This window comes from Vitis riparia, chromosome 12 (genome assembly GCF_004353265.1).
Source record: "Vitis riparia cultivar Riparia Gloire de Montpellier isolate 1030 chromosome 12, EGFV_Vit.rip_1.0, whole genome shotgun sequence".
Taxonomy (NCBI): Eukaryota; Viridiplantae; Streptophyta; class Magnoliopsida; order Vitales; family Vitaceae; genus Vitis; species Vitis riparia.
This window is the reverse complement of record NC_048442.1, coordinates 18829351-18846202: the sequence shown is the minus strand read 5'-3', so window position 1 is coordinate 18846202 and position 16852 is coordinate 18829351. Positions and strand designations below refer to the sequence as shown.

The following is a 16852-nucleotide window of genomic DNA, read 5'->3' as shown; positions in this document are numbered from 1 at the left end:
GTGGAGATGCCCATTGAACATAATCACAAGCTTTGTAAGGCCACAAAAAATGTTATGGTAGATAGAGATTCCTATCAAAGATTAGTTGGCAAACTAATCTATCTTTCTCATATCAACCCAAACATAGCCTATGTTGTAGGAGTGATGAGTCAATTTATGCACAACCCAAAAGAAGTACATCTTTGAGAAGCACATCGAATTATACAGTACCTAAAAGATACTCCATGGAAGTGTTCTTTTGAAGATGCAATGAATTGACATCAGAAGCATACACATGCAAATTATGTTGGATCAATTGACAACAACAAGTTGACTTCAGGCTATTATTCATTCCGCAGAGGTAACCTTGTAATGTGGAGAAGCAAAAAGCAAAATATGGCTGCAAGGTCAAGTATAAAAGCTGAGTTCAAAGCTATGTATTAGGAGTTTGTGAGCTTCTATGATTGAAAATAATTTTGGAAGGTTTGAAGATTGTGTGGGAAAGACCTATGAAGCTATATTGTGATAACAAGTCAACTATTAATATCGCGCATAACCCTTTACAACATGACCCCACCAAGCATGTGGAAGTATACAAACATTTTATAAAAGAGAAGTTTTATAGTAGACTAATTTGTACTCCCTTCGTGTCAACCAAAGGTCAACTTGCAAATGTGTTAACTAAAGGATTGAGTGGTACTGCATTTTATTCTATTGTTAGCAAGTTGAGAATGGAAAATATCAACTCATCAACTTAAGAGGGACCCCACCAAGCATGTGGTGTGAATAAGTTGTGCTGATTTTACAGCTCAATAGGTAGAGACAAAAGATTTCTCATCCTTCTCATGTTTTATTTATTCTTAATTAATACATATGTTTGTTTCTGATAAAAAAATAAAAAAATAAATAAATAGAGACAAAAGGTGTATTACAACTATGTATATGTCCTGTAATTAAAATGCATATTCTAGTGGTTAACATCCCTGATTTATGGGGATTAGTTCTTAGGAGAGTTTATTTTTATAGCCTAGTTTTTTCCTATATATTTATGTATATTCTTTGGTTGAAATATAAGAGATTTTCCCATTTTTTTGTCAAATATAAAATAAAAAAAATTTGACTTTTTTTTTTTGATTGGAAACGACAAAGGCATATATTGATAAAAAGGAAAGTACAAGAGAAGGATGAGGAATCCTCCCACCAAAGAAAAACAAAACTACAATGAAACAAATGCGAGAAAATACAAAGTAGATACAGGCAACTGCTATGAGTTAGGCCACCCCAATGGAGTTGCACGCCGCTAACCAATCAAGGAGTATCACATTAAGGGGAATCCCCTTAAAAACCTTAGAACAAAAAGCCCAAAGAGAAGCAAGGAAATGAATCATGTCCCAAAGGTTCTCTGAATTCCTTGTTTTATCCTCAAAGATCCTTGCATTTCTTTCCCGCCACACCACCCATAATAAAGCGATGCACGCAGCTTGCCATAATACAATCCCTCTCTTAGAAGATCCAAACCCATTAAAATTGGTAGAAAGCATGTCACAGATGCTCCTAGGAGGGACCCAATCTATCTTTGTTAATTGAAATAGTTTGTACCACAACCCCATCGTCAGAGGGCAATGAAGAAAAAGATGATCTACTGTTTCTCCCTGCTTCATGCACAACATACAAATGTCGGGACTAAGTGCTTTGTAGGGTCTTCTCAACTGTAGCATGTCATTAGTATTTACCTTCTTGTGAGCCACTAACCAGACAAAGGACTTGATTTTGAAGGGGACTTGAGAATTCCAGACTAATTTGGAAGGGAAAACTGAAAGCAAACCAGATCTTTGGGATAAGGCAAAAAAGAAAGATTTGACTGTGAAAAGTCCTGAAGAAGATAAAGACCAAGATCTCTTATCTGGAACCGAAGGTGATAAATGTATAAGATCAAGAGACCACATGAGACTCTCTAAATCTTCTATCTCGGAATCGGAAAGGTTACGGCGGAAGTTAAAGTTCCAAGAGAAGGGTCGAGTGGATCCGAGAATTGAAGAAATAGGAATATTTTTATCCATTACTACTCTAAGTAGTCTTGGATAACGGACCCCCATAGGTTGATCCCCCCACCACAAGTCTTCCCAGAATCGAATTCTTTCCCCATCTCCTACCATGAACCGAGTAAACTTGGAAAAGTCTTGGAAAAATTTGACTTTTTTATATTTGATATTTTTTAACAATCGAATATTATAATTATACTATTTAATGAAACAAAAAATCTTCATACATTTCATATTATCCTAGTCATGATTAATATGGTAATACAAAAAATAAAATGATGAAATATTTTAAAATTTTTAATTATTTTTATATATTTTTCATTTATTATTATTATTATTATTATTATTATTATTACTATTATTATTATTATTATTATTAATATATATTTATGATGTCATCAATTCGACCACAGTTCAACCATTGAACCATGAACTAATTACTTTTCTAGTTCAATGATCAGTCCAATTTTGAAAACATTAACTCTAGGTGGTTTCCAAAACATTATATAAAAAGGTAAATGTAAGTGTCACTAGAAACAACCATATTGTTACCAGAAAAAAAAAAAAAAGTAACTAGGACCTCTTTCTCTTATTGGACATTGGATGACTTAGAGATGTTGGAGAAGCATCACATTTTGCCACTTTGCCCAAATGGTGTTCACCAAAGATTTGGAAACAAGGACTCAAAAGGAAATCCTCCTTAGGACTTTTGTCCTCATTTTAGTTCCACAAGATGAAATTGAATGCTAGATACAGCCCTTGTTCAGATGAAGCAATTCAATCACATGTTCATTCAGTCAAAGGTTAACATTTGAGCCTGGGAGATGCCTGGAAACTCTTAGGTAAGTCACATCTTAGAAAAAATCCTTAGTAATTCAGTGGAAATTAGTAGGTTTTGGTGTCAGATAAAGCATCCTATGGTCCATTTACTCCAGGAACTGCCAGTTGCAATATCTATGCTGTTATATCATTATATAAAACTAAGTAGGGTTCCTGGTGTGATTCTTTCATGCCCCTTAGATGACACTGTTTCCATTCTTTTGCATCATATAAAGAAGGGGAGTTACTTAAGAAAAGGGGAAAAAAAAAGAGGGAGATACTGAAGAAAAGGGGAAAAAAAGCAATGATAATTGCCAAAGAGAAATTATGCAAGGCAGAACCTGAAAGAAGAGAAACTAAGTCATCTCTGTTCTACAGGGAATTTCAAGGGAACCAAAAAGACATCTCAATAATTGTAAAAAACTAGTAACCCTTTAACTTATCAGTTATCACCATTTTGGAGATTGTCATTCTTCCTGCAGCCCTTTTTTGTACTATTGAACACACTCAATATTATCCACCAAATAACTGATTGAATTTCATCAAGAAGAAGTAAAATAGAAGGAAAACAGCAAGCACAAGTTATACCTGTATTTATTCAATTCTTCAAATAGGTGAATACATTGCTCTTTTTTCAGAAATCCAAGATTCTGTTACAGAACAAAAGCAGGTCCCAAATATAACATGCCTCAGAAAAATAAATAATAAAATAGAAGCATCAAAGAAAATCATTGCAGCTATGTGAAAACATAAAAACAACTAAACTTCACAGCCATGTCAAAACACAAAAACAACTAGCTTAAATATACCAATAATAGCAACTTTAAAAATAAGAATAACAAAAGCAAGACAAAGAACTATTATATTTTCAAAAAATGAAAATAGAACTGGATGCCTTTGTTTTTCTTCTGACAGACCACCTGGACAATATATGTAGTGTGTCACATGCACACTTGCACACAGTTTCAGTCTACAAATAAGAATCCACATGGCAGTAGCCTTACTTATAGATATTTCATGACATCTATTATCTAGGGATAACCCAAATATTAATTAACATAACAATTCATAATTTTTATTTGGTAATAATGCCTTGCCCTGATCCAAAATGGGATCCGCTCTAAAAGGGAAGATGTGGGAGGTTCCAAGTTTGATACATAACATTTTCCCCCCTTTTTGGGTTCAATAAACAAAAATATATGAAGCTTCAGTTCAAAAATTTGTCCCTGTTTTTATATATGCTGGATTGTAACAAGGCCCTGCCTAATCCAAAATGGAATCTGCTCTAAAAGGGAAGATTTTCTTCCATTACAAAACATAAGAAGTTGGGGAGGAGATATGGGAGGTTCCAAATTTGATTGGTAATACTTTTCCCCCTTCTTGAGGCCAATAAATAAAAATATATGAAGCTTAAGTTTAAAAGCATCTTTTGATCAGTAACCATTTTTTTCCCTCTTAATTTTTCCCTGCTTTTATATATGCTGAAATGCCATTGATTTCCTTAACTCAAAGAAGATTGCTTCTCTCTGTGCAGAAGTCCCGTCAGATCTCAAGAGTAATACAATGACAGGATTGTAAGTAAACAAAAAATCACATCATTATTCAATATCAAGTAGGCAAAGATTTTGGCATTTTTATTAGGCTTGTTAAAGGCCAGGGCTTTGAGTCTATCCAAATTATGGGTGGAAGAAGGATTTTGCAATCATGATTTCTTACGTGTCTATATCAGATAGGTCCTTGGAAGTGCAATGGCTGGCTTCACCAACTTTAAGATATTTCTAGCAGCTTGGGCTGCTTTATCTTCAGCTTCGTGTTTAGCGAGTAATGCTGCAGATCAGTTAGCGAAATGAGCAGCCAAGTAGGTTTTTTTTGTAGGGATTTTCACCCCTCTATATGTTAATGTTATATTGTTGGGCTGTGTAACTATTTTGGTCTTCTTATGAAAATTTTCTTCACCAACTTTCAGGTTTCCTTTTCTTATCAGCTTTTGAAAATATTAGAAGGATTTCTTGTCCTTTGTATTTTCAAAGTCATATCAATATTTGTTTGTTTTGGATAAAAAAAAAATGTAGATGAATAGTCTAAAATGGAGATGAAGATTGAGTGAAAGGCACAGCACATGTATACCCTCTTCACAAAGTAGATACTGAAACACGGAGACAGGAAAAGCTCATTGAAAAGTATGCTAAAATGGATCTAAATATCAAACAATTCATGCTTACTGATTTATCTATGAGATTAAAGGCTTTCTCCAACATTCTTCTTCTCATTCGGTCCATTTCAGCAACTTGTTTTGCAAGCTGCAACAAAAAGGAGATATAAGCAAGTCTACCTCTGTTCTTTATTGACCATAGAATGTGAAAGAATCATAAAAATTAATAGTGAGACATTGACTGCAGCTGCAAGGAAAAAGAGTAACATATGTAGAATGGTAGCATCTGTTTTACTACCACACCTACAAGAGCAGCATACTGGGTGTAATGAATTTGCACCTGATTTTTGAAGCTGTCGTATATAACAGCAAGGATCAAGTTGGTCATGAAGTAAACTCCCAATAGCATGTATAAAACAAAAAACAGGCAATACCAACGTGAAACCCTGAAAAATAAAATCCAATTTATGAAATTTTTTGTACCAAGGCTTCAAATCTCACTGATGGAAATATGAGAACCATATAATACATAAACATGATACATAAACATTTTTCTTTTTGATAGAAAAACATTATACATAAACATCAATCACATCATAATATAATATCAGCACAAGTCTAGTAAACAAACATTGAGATTTGGAAGTAAAGGATAGAATGTGACAACTTCCAGTTGAATGTCAGGAAATGCTAAAAGAAACATTCATTTAGTCTCAAATTTTGACATTGCAAAAGTGAACTACAGAAACCTTTATCACTGTTTCTGAAAATGAAAATAACACTGGCTTCCCTTGAGAGGCCAAACAATGACCTTCCAGTTTTTTTGTCTTTTCCTTTTTTTGTTTTTCTTTTTTATTGATTTACCTTCACCATCCCTTGAGGTTTCTTGTCACAACTTTTTATAGAGCATTTCACACCTAATCATAGCAGGCAAATTTTCTGATGATAAAAGGCAAACAAAACAGTCATAAAATGCATATACCATGAAATGCCAGAGGGGAGAAGATTTAGTCAGGACAACATCTTAAAAGACATTTGCTTTATTTTTTAAAAAGGAAAAGACAAAGCAAGAACAGTGTTATTTGCAGAAACTTTACAAGAGTATGAAAACTTAACCAAAAAATTTATGAATGAAAATAGAAGGCATTTTATCTCATTAGCAAGAATATATAATGTATTTTTTTTTTTTTTATTGGAAACGACACAAAGATATATTGATAGCAAAAAGAAGTACAAGAAGAAGGATGAGAAATCCTCCCACCAAAGACAACTAAATTACAGGAAAATACACATAAACAAACGAACTCCCACTAAGGACTAATCCTTATGGAGTACACGCCGCTATCCAATCCAGATGAATCACATTAAGGGGAGTCCCCTTAAATGCCTTGGAACAGAAAGCCCAAAGGGAAGCAAGGAAAACAATAGAGTCCCAAAGGAACTCTGAATTCCTTGCTTTATCCTCGAAAATCCTTGCGTTTCTTTCCCACCACACAATCCGAATTAGAGCGATGCTCGCAGCTTGCCACAAAACAATCCCTCTCTTAGAATTACCGAAGCCTTTAAATTTGATGAACATCATGTCATATATACTCCTTGGGGGAACCCAATCCATCTTAGCTAACTGAAATAACCTGTGCCACAACCCAATCGTCAAGGGACAATGAAGAAAAAGATGATCTGCTGATTCCCCATGCTTCATGCACAGAATACAAATATCAGGACTAAGGGCTTTGTAGGGTCTTCTCACTTGTAACATGTCATTAGTATTCACCTTCTTGTGTGCCACTAACCAGACAAAGGACTTCACTTTGAAAGGAACTTGAGAATTCCAAACGAACTTTGAAGGAAAGTCCTGAGGAGATCCAGGAGATTGAGATAATGCTAGAAAAAAGGATTTGACTGAAAAAATCCCTGAAGAGGATAATGGTCATAATCTGGCATCTAGGACCGAAGGAGAAAGATACAAATCATCAAGAGACCGCATGAGGCCTTCTAAGTCCTCAATCTCTGAATCTGACAGGTTACGGCGGAAATTCAAATTCCAAGAGAAAGGACGAGATGGACCGAGAACTGAAGAAATAGAAATGTTTTTATCCACGACTACTCTAAATAGTCTTGGATAATGGATTCCCAAAGGTTGGTCCCCCCATCACAAATCTTCCCAGAACCGAATTCTTTCCCCGTTTCCTACCACATACCGAGTAAACAAGGAAAACCCCTGAAAGACTTGTGCAATAGCCTTCCAAGGACAGCGATGTGACCATCTGACTAAAGTGTTAGCATCCCAACCATTAGAGTGAGAACCATAAATGCTTAAAATGACCTGATGCCAAAGAGCTGAACCCTCTCTAGGATACCTCCATAACCATTTCCCTAGAAGAGCGAGATTCCTCCAAGAAATATTCCCAAAACCCAAACCCCCTATTGTCTTCGGTTTGCACACAACATCCCACCTCACTAAATGATCCATTTTGCCTTCCCCAACCCCTGACCATAAAAAATCCCTTTGCAACCTCTCAATTTTTGCAGTCACTGAAGCGGGAATCTTAAATAAGGAGAGGAAGTAACATAGCAAATGGGTAAGGCAAGATTGGATAAGAGTTATCCTCCCCCCGAAGGATAAGTAAGTCTTTTGCCACCCATCTAATCTACTTGAGATTCTCTCAATCACTGGATCCCAAAAGCCACATGCCTTAGGGTTCCCGCCCAAAGGGAGACCCAGATAGAGAATAGGCCATCCGGACGCCTTACAATCAAGCATCACAGCCAATCTTGAAAGATGAGCCTGATCAAGATTGATGCCATAAATACTACTCTTGTCAAGATTGACCTTGAGCCCAGAAATGTGCCCAAACACTAACAAAAGACTCTTCAGAGTCTGCAGCTCTTCCTCCCTTGAGTTAGAAAAGAATATGGTATCATCAGCAAATTGCAAATGGGACACCCTAGTTCTATTTCTACCCACCCTGAAACCCTCCATCATATTTCTTTCCTCTGCTCTCATAAGCATCCTACTCAGTACATCTGCGACTAAAGTAAACAAAAAAGGGGATAAAGGGTAGCCTTGTCTTAATCCTCTTGATGCCTTAACCCACCCTTTAGCGCTACCATTCACCAAGATTGCATAAGATACCGAAGATAAACATCCACTCATCCATTTCCTCCATCTAGGACTGAACCCCTTCTTTTCTAACACATGATCCAAAAAATCCCACTTCACGTAATCGTAGGCCTTTTCAAAGTCTATTTTGAATACGACGCCTTCCTCCCCTAACCGTCTTCTCTCGTCCACTATCTCATTCGCTATAAGAACCGCGTCCAATATTTGTCTCCCTTGAACAAAAGCGCCTTGAGTATAGTGGATGGTCTCCTGTAGAACCCCTCTTAGGCGCCCTGAGAGCACTTTGGCTATTATCTTGTAGAGACTAGTGATCAAACTAATGGGTCTAAAGTCTGATATTCTCTTTGACAAACTCTTTTTGGGTAATAGAACAATGAAAGAGGCATTAGTGCTTTGATTGATAATTCCGCTCCTATGAAATTCTGCGAACACTCTCACCAATTCCTCCTTAATCACATCCCAACACTCTTGGAATACGGCGATAGTAAAGCCATCAGGCCCCGGAGCCTTGTCCCTATCCAACTGAAAAATGGCCTTAGAAATCTCTTCTTCAGTGAAAGGGGAGTCTAACCTTAACGCTCTTTCTTCTGAAATAGGGGACCAATCTAATCCTTCAACGCCCCAAGACTCTCCTGTAGGACTTGTGTAAAGCTTTTCAAAGTAATGTAGATCTCCTCTGTGATACTCTCGGCATTCTTCAGCACTAAGCCCCTCTCATTCTCCAACTCCTTGATATATTTCCTATTTCGTCTGCCATTAGCCACTTTATGATAAAACTTAGAGTTGCAATCCCCTTTCTTGACCCATTTCACCTTAGCTTTTTGTCTCCAATGAATTTCCTCCCTCAATATTAATTCTTCTAGCTCCCCTTTTCTTGAGGCTCTTTGGCTTAACAAATCAGAATTGAGACCCCCTTCCTGCTCAATGGCATCAAAGTTAGCTAAATCATTAAGAATACTTTTTTTCTTTTCTTTAAGCTCTCCAAAAGAAAACTTATTCCACTCCTTCAATTTGGCTTTAACATATTGAAGTCTCCTCATGAACTTATGACCTTCCCATCCATTTTCTTGAAACCCACTCCACCAATCTCTAAAGTTCTCCTTGAAATTAGGGTGTTTTAGCCACATATTCTCAAACCTAAAAGGTGTTGGCCCCCACATAAACGGGTTGGTATCCATAACAATTGGCCAGTGATCCGAGGTCCTTCTGATTAAGGCTTCTTAAAGGCCTTGGGGAAAGAGCAACTCCCACTCATTTGAGTAGACATATATATTTTATTTTATTTTTGATTGGAAACGCCACAAAGATATATTAATATAAAAAAGAAGTACAAGAAGAAGGATGAGAAATCCTCCCACCAACCCCCACTCATTTGAGTAGACATATAACACAGCAAAGAGGATGGTTTTGACAAATAAAAGAAAAAACAAACAAGAAAAAAGAAAAAAATGCAAAAGTCAGTTTCATATTAAGAGCAGTTCATTGTGCAGCATTGAAATATTCTTGGAGAACTAGCTTTCTTGGTGATTTCAGATTAACACCCTTTCCAATTACAGTTAATTATATGGGCTGTCTACTTTTTCTTCTTCTTTGAATCTAGGTGGCTTCTTGTATGGTACTTAATTAAATGTATATCCTATCATGCCATTACAGTACATAGCTACATGCCTACATCAATCCAGATGTATAAAGTCATATGAGTTGAATCCAAAACCATCATTTAAACCTTGGCCAAGTTCTCTTAGTACAAATCAATTCGATATGATGAAAATATGCCCAGTCAATTTTATCATCCCAAATAAGAAGAGAATAACAAAATCATCTCATTGATCACAAGTGAACAGATAAAAGACCAAGAACACATTTAACCCATCTTGAATAAAATTAAGTGAAAAAATAAAAGAAAATCAGAGCTGAAATAGAGATTTATCAGAGGTCCATGATATGCAGTTAACAGCTTCAAGTTGGATGCAACCCTTTCTCCTCAAGAAAATCTAGCAGCTATGTTACATGGGTTCGGTTACAGTTGTTAGTTGCCAGTACATGTAAGTGTCGGATCCTTTGCATCCCAAAATCCTAGGACATGAGGATCCGACTAAAAAGGATCTCAACTATGGGCGTGGCTACTTGGATACAACATTAATGAAACAAAAATTAACACTAAACATAAGAACAATAATATAAGTTATCCATAATACTACTAGTTAATTGTAGTAAGAAAATATACTTACCATATCTTTTTTATTTTTTATTTTTGATAAATAAGCACAGATTGAATAACAAAAAGGCCAAAAAGCCATAAAGCATACAAGGGATTACCACATCTTTTTTATTTTAATAAGATGTTAAGAAATAATAAGATGTTAAATGTTACCACTAATTGTACATGAAGAATCTATATATTATAGGTTGTTTATTTTAATAAGATGCAAAGAAAAATCTTTAAGAAATTATACCAAATTATTAGTAAATAGGAACTTCTAATACCTTATATGATGATAAAATATAATTCATATTTAATTTTTTATCATGCAAAAATTTTGACTTTTTATATTAATTATTACAAGTTATCTCCAAAGTTTTTAAGAAATTAATTTTGACATTTATTTTTAGATTTTTATGTTATTAATTATTGTATTTATCTTTAAATTTTATAAGTCGTTAATTATTAAATTTATCTTTAAATTTTATCTATTACAATTTTTTTTTTTAAATCACAGAAAAATAAAGCTCTAAATTTGTACAAGAGTTATAAATTAATTAAAAAATTCTTTATTTTTTAAACAAATAAAGAGAAATAATCTCTTAATTATTATATCATTATACTTTTTTTAAAAAAAATTAAGAAAAGGATAAAGCACTAAATCTATCACAAGAGTTATAAAGTAATTCAAAATTTTATTTGTTTTTTTTTATTATAATTTATTTTATACTAGCATGTAATTTTTTTTTAAATTAAGAAATAGATAAAGAGAGAAATAATTATATATGATGCAATATAAGCACAATTTAAAAAAATAAAGAAATAGATAAAACAGTTGTAGACTAAATAGCCCTATTTGATGCAATATAAGTGTATCTTACATGGATCTCACATCTACACCCAGGTCCTATTGTGTTTACAATGGGTATTTTGGCTGAAATTAACTTGTACATGTATCATGGACTAGAAGTGTAGAAAATTCAACAATATATGAGGAATCAAAGTTTCCCTTACTTGTATGCTGGAATCCATACATCTGGGTTATTGGATGTGGTGAATAAAATAAACATTTGATACAATGTAGTTAGGTATGAAGTAAACACTGTCTTTCCCTGTTGGGTATCTTCAAACATGACATATGCTACCCAACTTGCGAACATAAGAAACAATAGTCCTAGAGCCTGCATTTGAAGAAAATCAGACAATAATAAGTGAGAGTACATAAAACATTGTGTAATCTGCATGGATACAACTAAAATAATAAATCAAAATAACAAGACACAAATGAAAGAAGTCAAAGTACATCATCCCATGAGTATGTTATCAAGAGAAACATCTAGATGAGCATATGTTTTCCTAAATAGTTAGAGAATGATAAAGAATTGCAAGTACAACAACAAAATATATAATTAGTCTATGATAGGATAGCAAACAAACCATGATGTTTAGGTATGTGCCAAGCATTCCAGCTAGAATAACCATAGTTGCTCGTACTTCCCTAATATAAAAATTAAAATCAAAAGAAATCACAAAACCAATCATGAAGAAATAGTTTAATGATAAAACAAGCAATTTAGGACGTGCATGTGCAACAAGATAATTTTTTGGTAAGGCATGTGCCACAGAATAATAAACATAATAACTCCTCATATGATTATCCAACTACCCATCACAAAATGTTTTGGTTACCTTTCAAAAAGGTTCATGCTTGTTGATATTTTGATAATCCCAAATGCACAATTTTTAGGGGGTTAGATAATAAAAAATTAATTCAAAGAGAAGGAAGGCAAACACCAAGTGTAGCAAGAAGGGTCTTTGTTAACTAATCAAATAACATCTGATCAAATCCAAGTCTTCAGGTCTCTCTTAGCAGACAACAAATATTTGCACTTGCATGAATTTGTTTAGCATAAGTGAGGTTTAAGTAATGTAACTCAGAGTTCTTAGAAAAAGGGGAAAGGAAAGGAAAATGATTTTTTTTTTTTTTTTTTGATAAGTAAAAGGGTAATGAATTAAAATAAAGGTATACACAATGTATACATATACAAAAACCGATAGTGGCGGGAACACACACAAACAAGCGCACCCTATGGGGAAAGGAAAATGATAAAAAATTACTTAAGAAAGGATTGGTTCCTCATGCTATTTTTAGCATATTCTTTTCCTTCTCATGGTTTCCATGGACCAAATGAAGGTTTAGAATCTTCTATTAGTATCTTTTATATTGACAATAGCAAAGCATAGCCCCCCTGCAAATCAGCCTACTTCTTGGACTAGCCTTGATATCTCTGGAAGCAATGGGTATGAAATCTGTAATACATATTGAGGTGTGCGGGCATGGAGAGAAAATATGTTCCACAACCCCAATGCAACAAAGTAGCAGAGGGAAAGATTATCTAATAACATTGTAGTTGGAACCATGAAATACTATGTTTAGGACAAAGTGCTAAATATGAGCTCTTGGTGTGCAACAATAGTTACTACGAAACCTTTTACAAGTCATAGACCAACAAAATGCTTGGACTTAGAAACTTTAGCTTTCCAAAAGAAGTTTTGAAAAAAAGGTGATAAGAGAACAATTCTTAGAAAGGGCATAGCAAAAAGATTTGGATGAGAAAACGCCTAGAGACACCAGAGTTCAGTCATCTCTCATCCGAAAGATAGGGAGAGTGGTAAACATTATATAAGAAGAGTAAAAACAGAAATAGATCATCAATTTCCTGATTTGATAATTTACATGCAAACTCGAAGTTCATTTGAGTATTGAGACTAAGAAATAGGAGCATTCCTAGACCAAGAGGTGAGAAAGAGATCAAGAGAGAAACTATTGAGAGTTCACCCTAATAAATGGGTCCTGCAAGAAGCAACATTGGATCCATCCCCAATTGTGAATTGAACAAATAGAGAAAAGTATAAGGAACATATGAAAATTGATTTCCAAATCCAAGAGTAACAACATGGCCACCTAACCATCATTTTGGCATCCTATCAATTAGAATGCATCCCATAGATTCTATGGAAAAATCAAATCAAGATCTCTGATTTAAATTAATCAGATTTAGTGCACCAAATCAGGGATGACAGATCATATAAAAGTCAAAAGTTTTTTAATTCAATTAGTTGCCTTCTTTTTTTTTTCTCTTTTGTTCCTTATTCCTTGGCTAGAATTATTTTGTATAGTTGTTTTTCTCTCTTATCTTGTTCGTATTATGTGTCTTTATAAACAGACTTGTACAAATGTCATTCAAGTTAATGAGAATTAAGCAGATTTCTAAAACCTGCTCATGGTTTCAGAACCTTTTTGGATGTTCTTCCAAAAAATATAAAAATAAAAATCGTGTTCTTGCCATTTTTTCTTGGCCTTCTGCTGATACCTCTTTGTCCCTCATAGATTTATGCCAAGTCTGAGATATCAGAAAATACCCATTCTGAAACTTATTCAATCCATAGTTTTGCCACCTATTTTGATAATCCTACCCTCTAGACTAGGACTGAAAAACTAAATAGAAGAAATCTGAAATGGTCACTATCAGCCAAGTTACTTCAGGAGTTGAAAGAAGATAGGATACTTATTGGAAACTATCACAAAACTCAAAATCTCAGATCCTTTGTTATGAGAACTTGGAATCTGAAAACTCCCTAATCATGTCTTGGCTTCTTAATTCCATGATGGCAAAAATGGAAAACCATATTTGTACTTGTCCACTGCTAAAGAGATTTATGATGTCATCATCAATACTTGCTCAAAGAGAGGGAATGCTTCCTGGATTTTTGAATTGAAGAAAGCAATTCATATTACCAAATAAGGGGGACTCTCTGTCACTACCTATCACAATATCTTGCAAGTGTTACTGCAGGAGTTAGATCTTCATCAACATTGGGAAATGGAGTTTGTAGCAGATGCAGCCAAACTTGCTGAGATTCTTGAACGAGAAAGAAGCCATGAACTTCTGTTTGGGCTAAAACTTAAATTTGATGAGATAACAAGCTGTTTACTAAGAAGAGAACCTGCTCCTGATCTCCATGGAACATTTTTTGCTATTTTTGGTGAAGAAAGCAGGAAAATTGTAAAGATGGGAGAGGCATAACAAGAGACTTCTTCTCTTGATGCAACCCATGAGAATTATCATAGATTTAATAAATAAGGAGAAAAAGATGCCCCTTGGTATGACTACAACAAACCTAAACATACACAGGAGACATGTTGGAAATTGCATGGAAAACCATAGAATGATGGAAGGACACAAATCAGGTGGAAAGGTAGCTAAAAGAACAAAAAAAAGGCCAAGCTTTCCAAACTGAGGCTGTAGATCTGATAAGAACACCCATGAAATGCAAGTTGCAGTAGAAAGTCAACTAGGGCAAACTGAAAATCCTTCACCATTCAGCAAAGAACAATTGGAACATCTGTATAGGATAATAAGGCAGTCCTAATTCTTTCAAAAACCGTCATCATTCTGTTCATTGGCCCAAAAAGGTGATTTTCTAAGTGCTTCAAGGGTCCTATCTCCTACTTGAGTACCTAGATCATTGATTCAGGGGCATCCGACCACATGACCAATATGTCCAATTTATTTTCTTCCTACACACCTTATTGATGAACTTTAAAATTAAGGTTGCTGATGGATCTTTGTCACCTGATGCAAGGAAAGGCTAACTAGTTATGTCAAAAAATCTTACACTAAATTCAGCACTTAATGTGCCAAAACTTTCGTGCAAGCTCTTATTTGTCAGTAAACTTACAAAATACATGAACGACATTACTAACTTTTTTCATTCTCAGTGTGAAGTTCAGAACCAATATTCAGGGAGGACGATTAGCAATGCTAGAGAAGTTGATGGATTATATTATTTCGAAGGGGATGCCATTGAAAGTGGACAAGCTCAAGTTGGGAGTAGCAGTGATATTTCTCTTTTTGGTGGTGATCAAATAATGTTGTGGCTCTTTAGATTAGGTCACCCCAGTTTTTCTTATTTAAAACAATTGTTTCCTTCTTTATTCAAGAACAAGAATCCTTTGATGTTGCAATGTGAAATTTGTCAATTAACTAAACATCACATTGTCTATTTTCCTTTCCATCCATATAAAGAATCTAAACCTTTTTCACTTATGCACAGTGATATTTGGAGACCTTTATGTGCGACAAATGTCATAGGTTTGTTGGGTTTACTTTTTAAAAGAAAAATCATAGGTAGAGCGAGTTTTTAAAAATTTCCATGATATGTTAAGGACTCAATTCCAAACACAAATATAAGTCCCTCAGACTGATAATGGAAGAGAGTATTTTTAATTCTATCTTTGGAAATTCCTATTGAAGCAAGGAATTGTTCATCAATGTCCATACTTTAATGCACCTCAACAAAATGTATTTATCAAGAGGAAAAATAGGCACCTATTAGAAGTTACCAGGGCAATCATATTCACCATGGGAATTCTAAAAAATCTTTTGAGAAGTTGTTCTTACCACTTCTTATTTGATCAACAAAATTCCAACAATGGTCCTTAAGTTCAAAATTCCTCTCAATAGTCTCTCAAAACTCTAGGATTCACATAAAATTTTCACATCTCTGCCTCTTAAAGTTTGGTTGCACAAACTTTGTCCATGTCCAAAAACAAAATAGGTCTTTCTTGATCCCCGTGCATTGAAACGTATCTTCATGGGTTACTTACCTAAAAAGGATATAAATGCTATGAACCAATTTCTAGAAAATCTTTATTAGCATGGGTGCCACCTTTTTTGAAAATCAACCCTACCTCATCAAAACCACAAACACTATTTAGGGAAAGAATCAAGATGAGGAAGATCGCTTTTAGGAGCCCACACTACCAATTTCTTTGCCTAATAAACTAATCTTGGTGATTACCTTGCCTTTGACTTGATTCTTTTTTGATAGGTAAAAGAGAATATATTAAAAGTGCAAGAGAAGGCGCACTAGGTACGCACGGAGTATACAAGGAACACCAAAAAGCATAAGAAAGGAAAAGAGACAACCAACCATCCCACAACAAAGGGCCCTAGACAAAGAAAAAACCCTGTGAGACAAAAAGGCAAGCTCCTAGTAACCTAGTCCAATATCCATAACACCTTACTTCTCCAAGGCCCTTTGCAAAACAAACCAAACTACAAAAACCTTACAAGCAACAAACAGAAACTCTTCTTCTCCACCTTCCAACCCCCATCTTAGCACTAGCTAGGCCACTCAGAGGCCGACTACCACCCCCTCTTGGTGCATCTTCTCCCTTTTCCACCTAACTGATTCAATTGACGGAGCACTTCAACTTTCAAAGCTCCCTTTCAGCGCGAGAGGTAGAGCAAGTCTTTCTCTTGACACTTGATCCCACCACTTTGTGACCCTTTCTAACTTCTAACTCTCTCAAAAGAGACTCGACTTCTTTCTCGAAACCTTCCACCAGCAACCCCAGTAACTCACTGAAGGAGACGAGCTTTTGGAATGATAGATCATCGAGACTCTCGTCAGACCCAACAACCTTCGCACCCTCCAAGTCTTTACCGGGTCAGCCCTCTCTTAAA

General features: G+C 35.0%; 1 protein-coding gene across 2 annotated transcripts in view; it reads right to left on the bottom strand.

Annotated features, from left to right (window-relative positions):
• The window catches only part of LOC117926684 (two pore calcium channel protein 1B), a 98113-nt gene that overhangs the window by 71812 nt on the left and 9449 nt on the right, over positions 1 to 16852 (bottom strand). For both annotated transcript variants that reach the window (XM_034845903.1, XM_034845904.1), the window contains exons 6-10: positions 11757 to 11817; positions 11334 to 11500; positions 5333 to 5438; positions 5063 to 5140; positions 3429 to 3490 (exon numbers count right to left, since the gene is read on the bottom strand). In XM_034845903.1, the coding sequence (XP_034701794.1) occupies positions 3429 to 3490; positions 5063 to 5140; positions 5333 to 5438; positions 11334 to 11500; positions 11757 to 11817 (474 nt within the window). The remainder of the gene's footprint in view (positions 1 to 3428; positions 3491 to 5062; positions 5141 to 5332; positions 5439 to 11333; positions 11501 to 11756; positions 11818 to 16852) is intronic.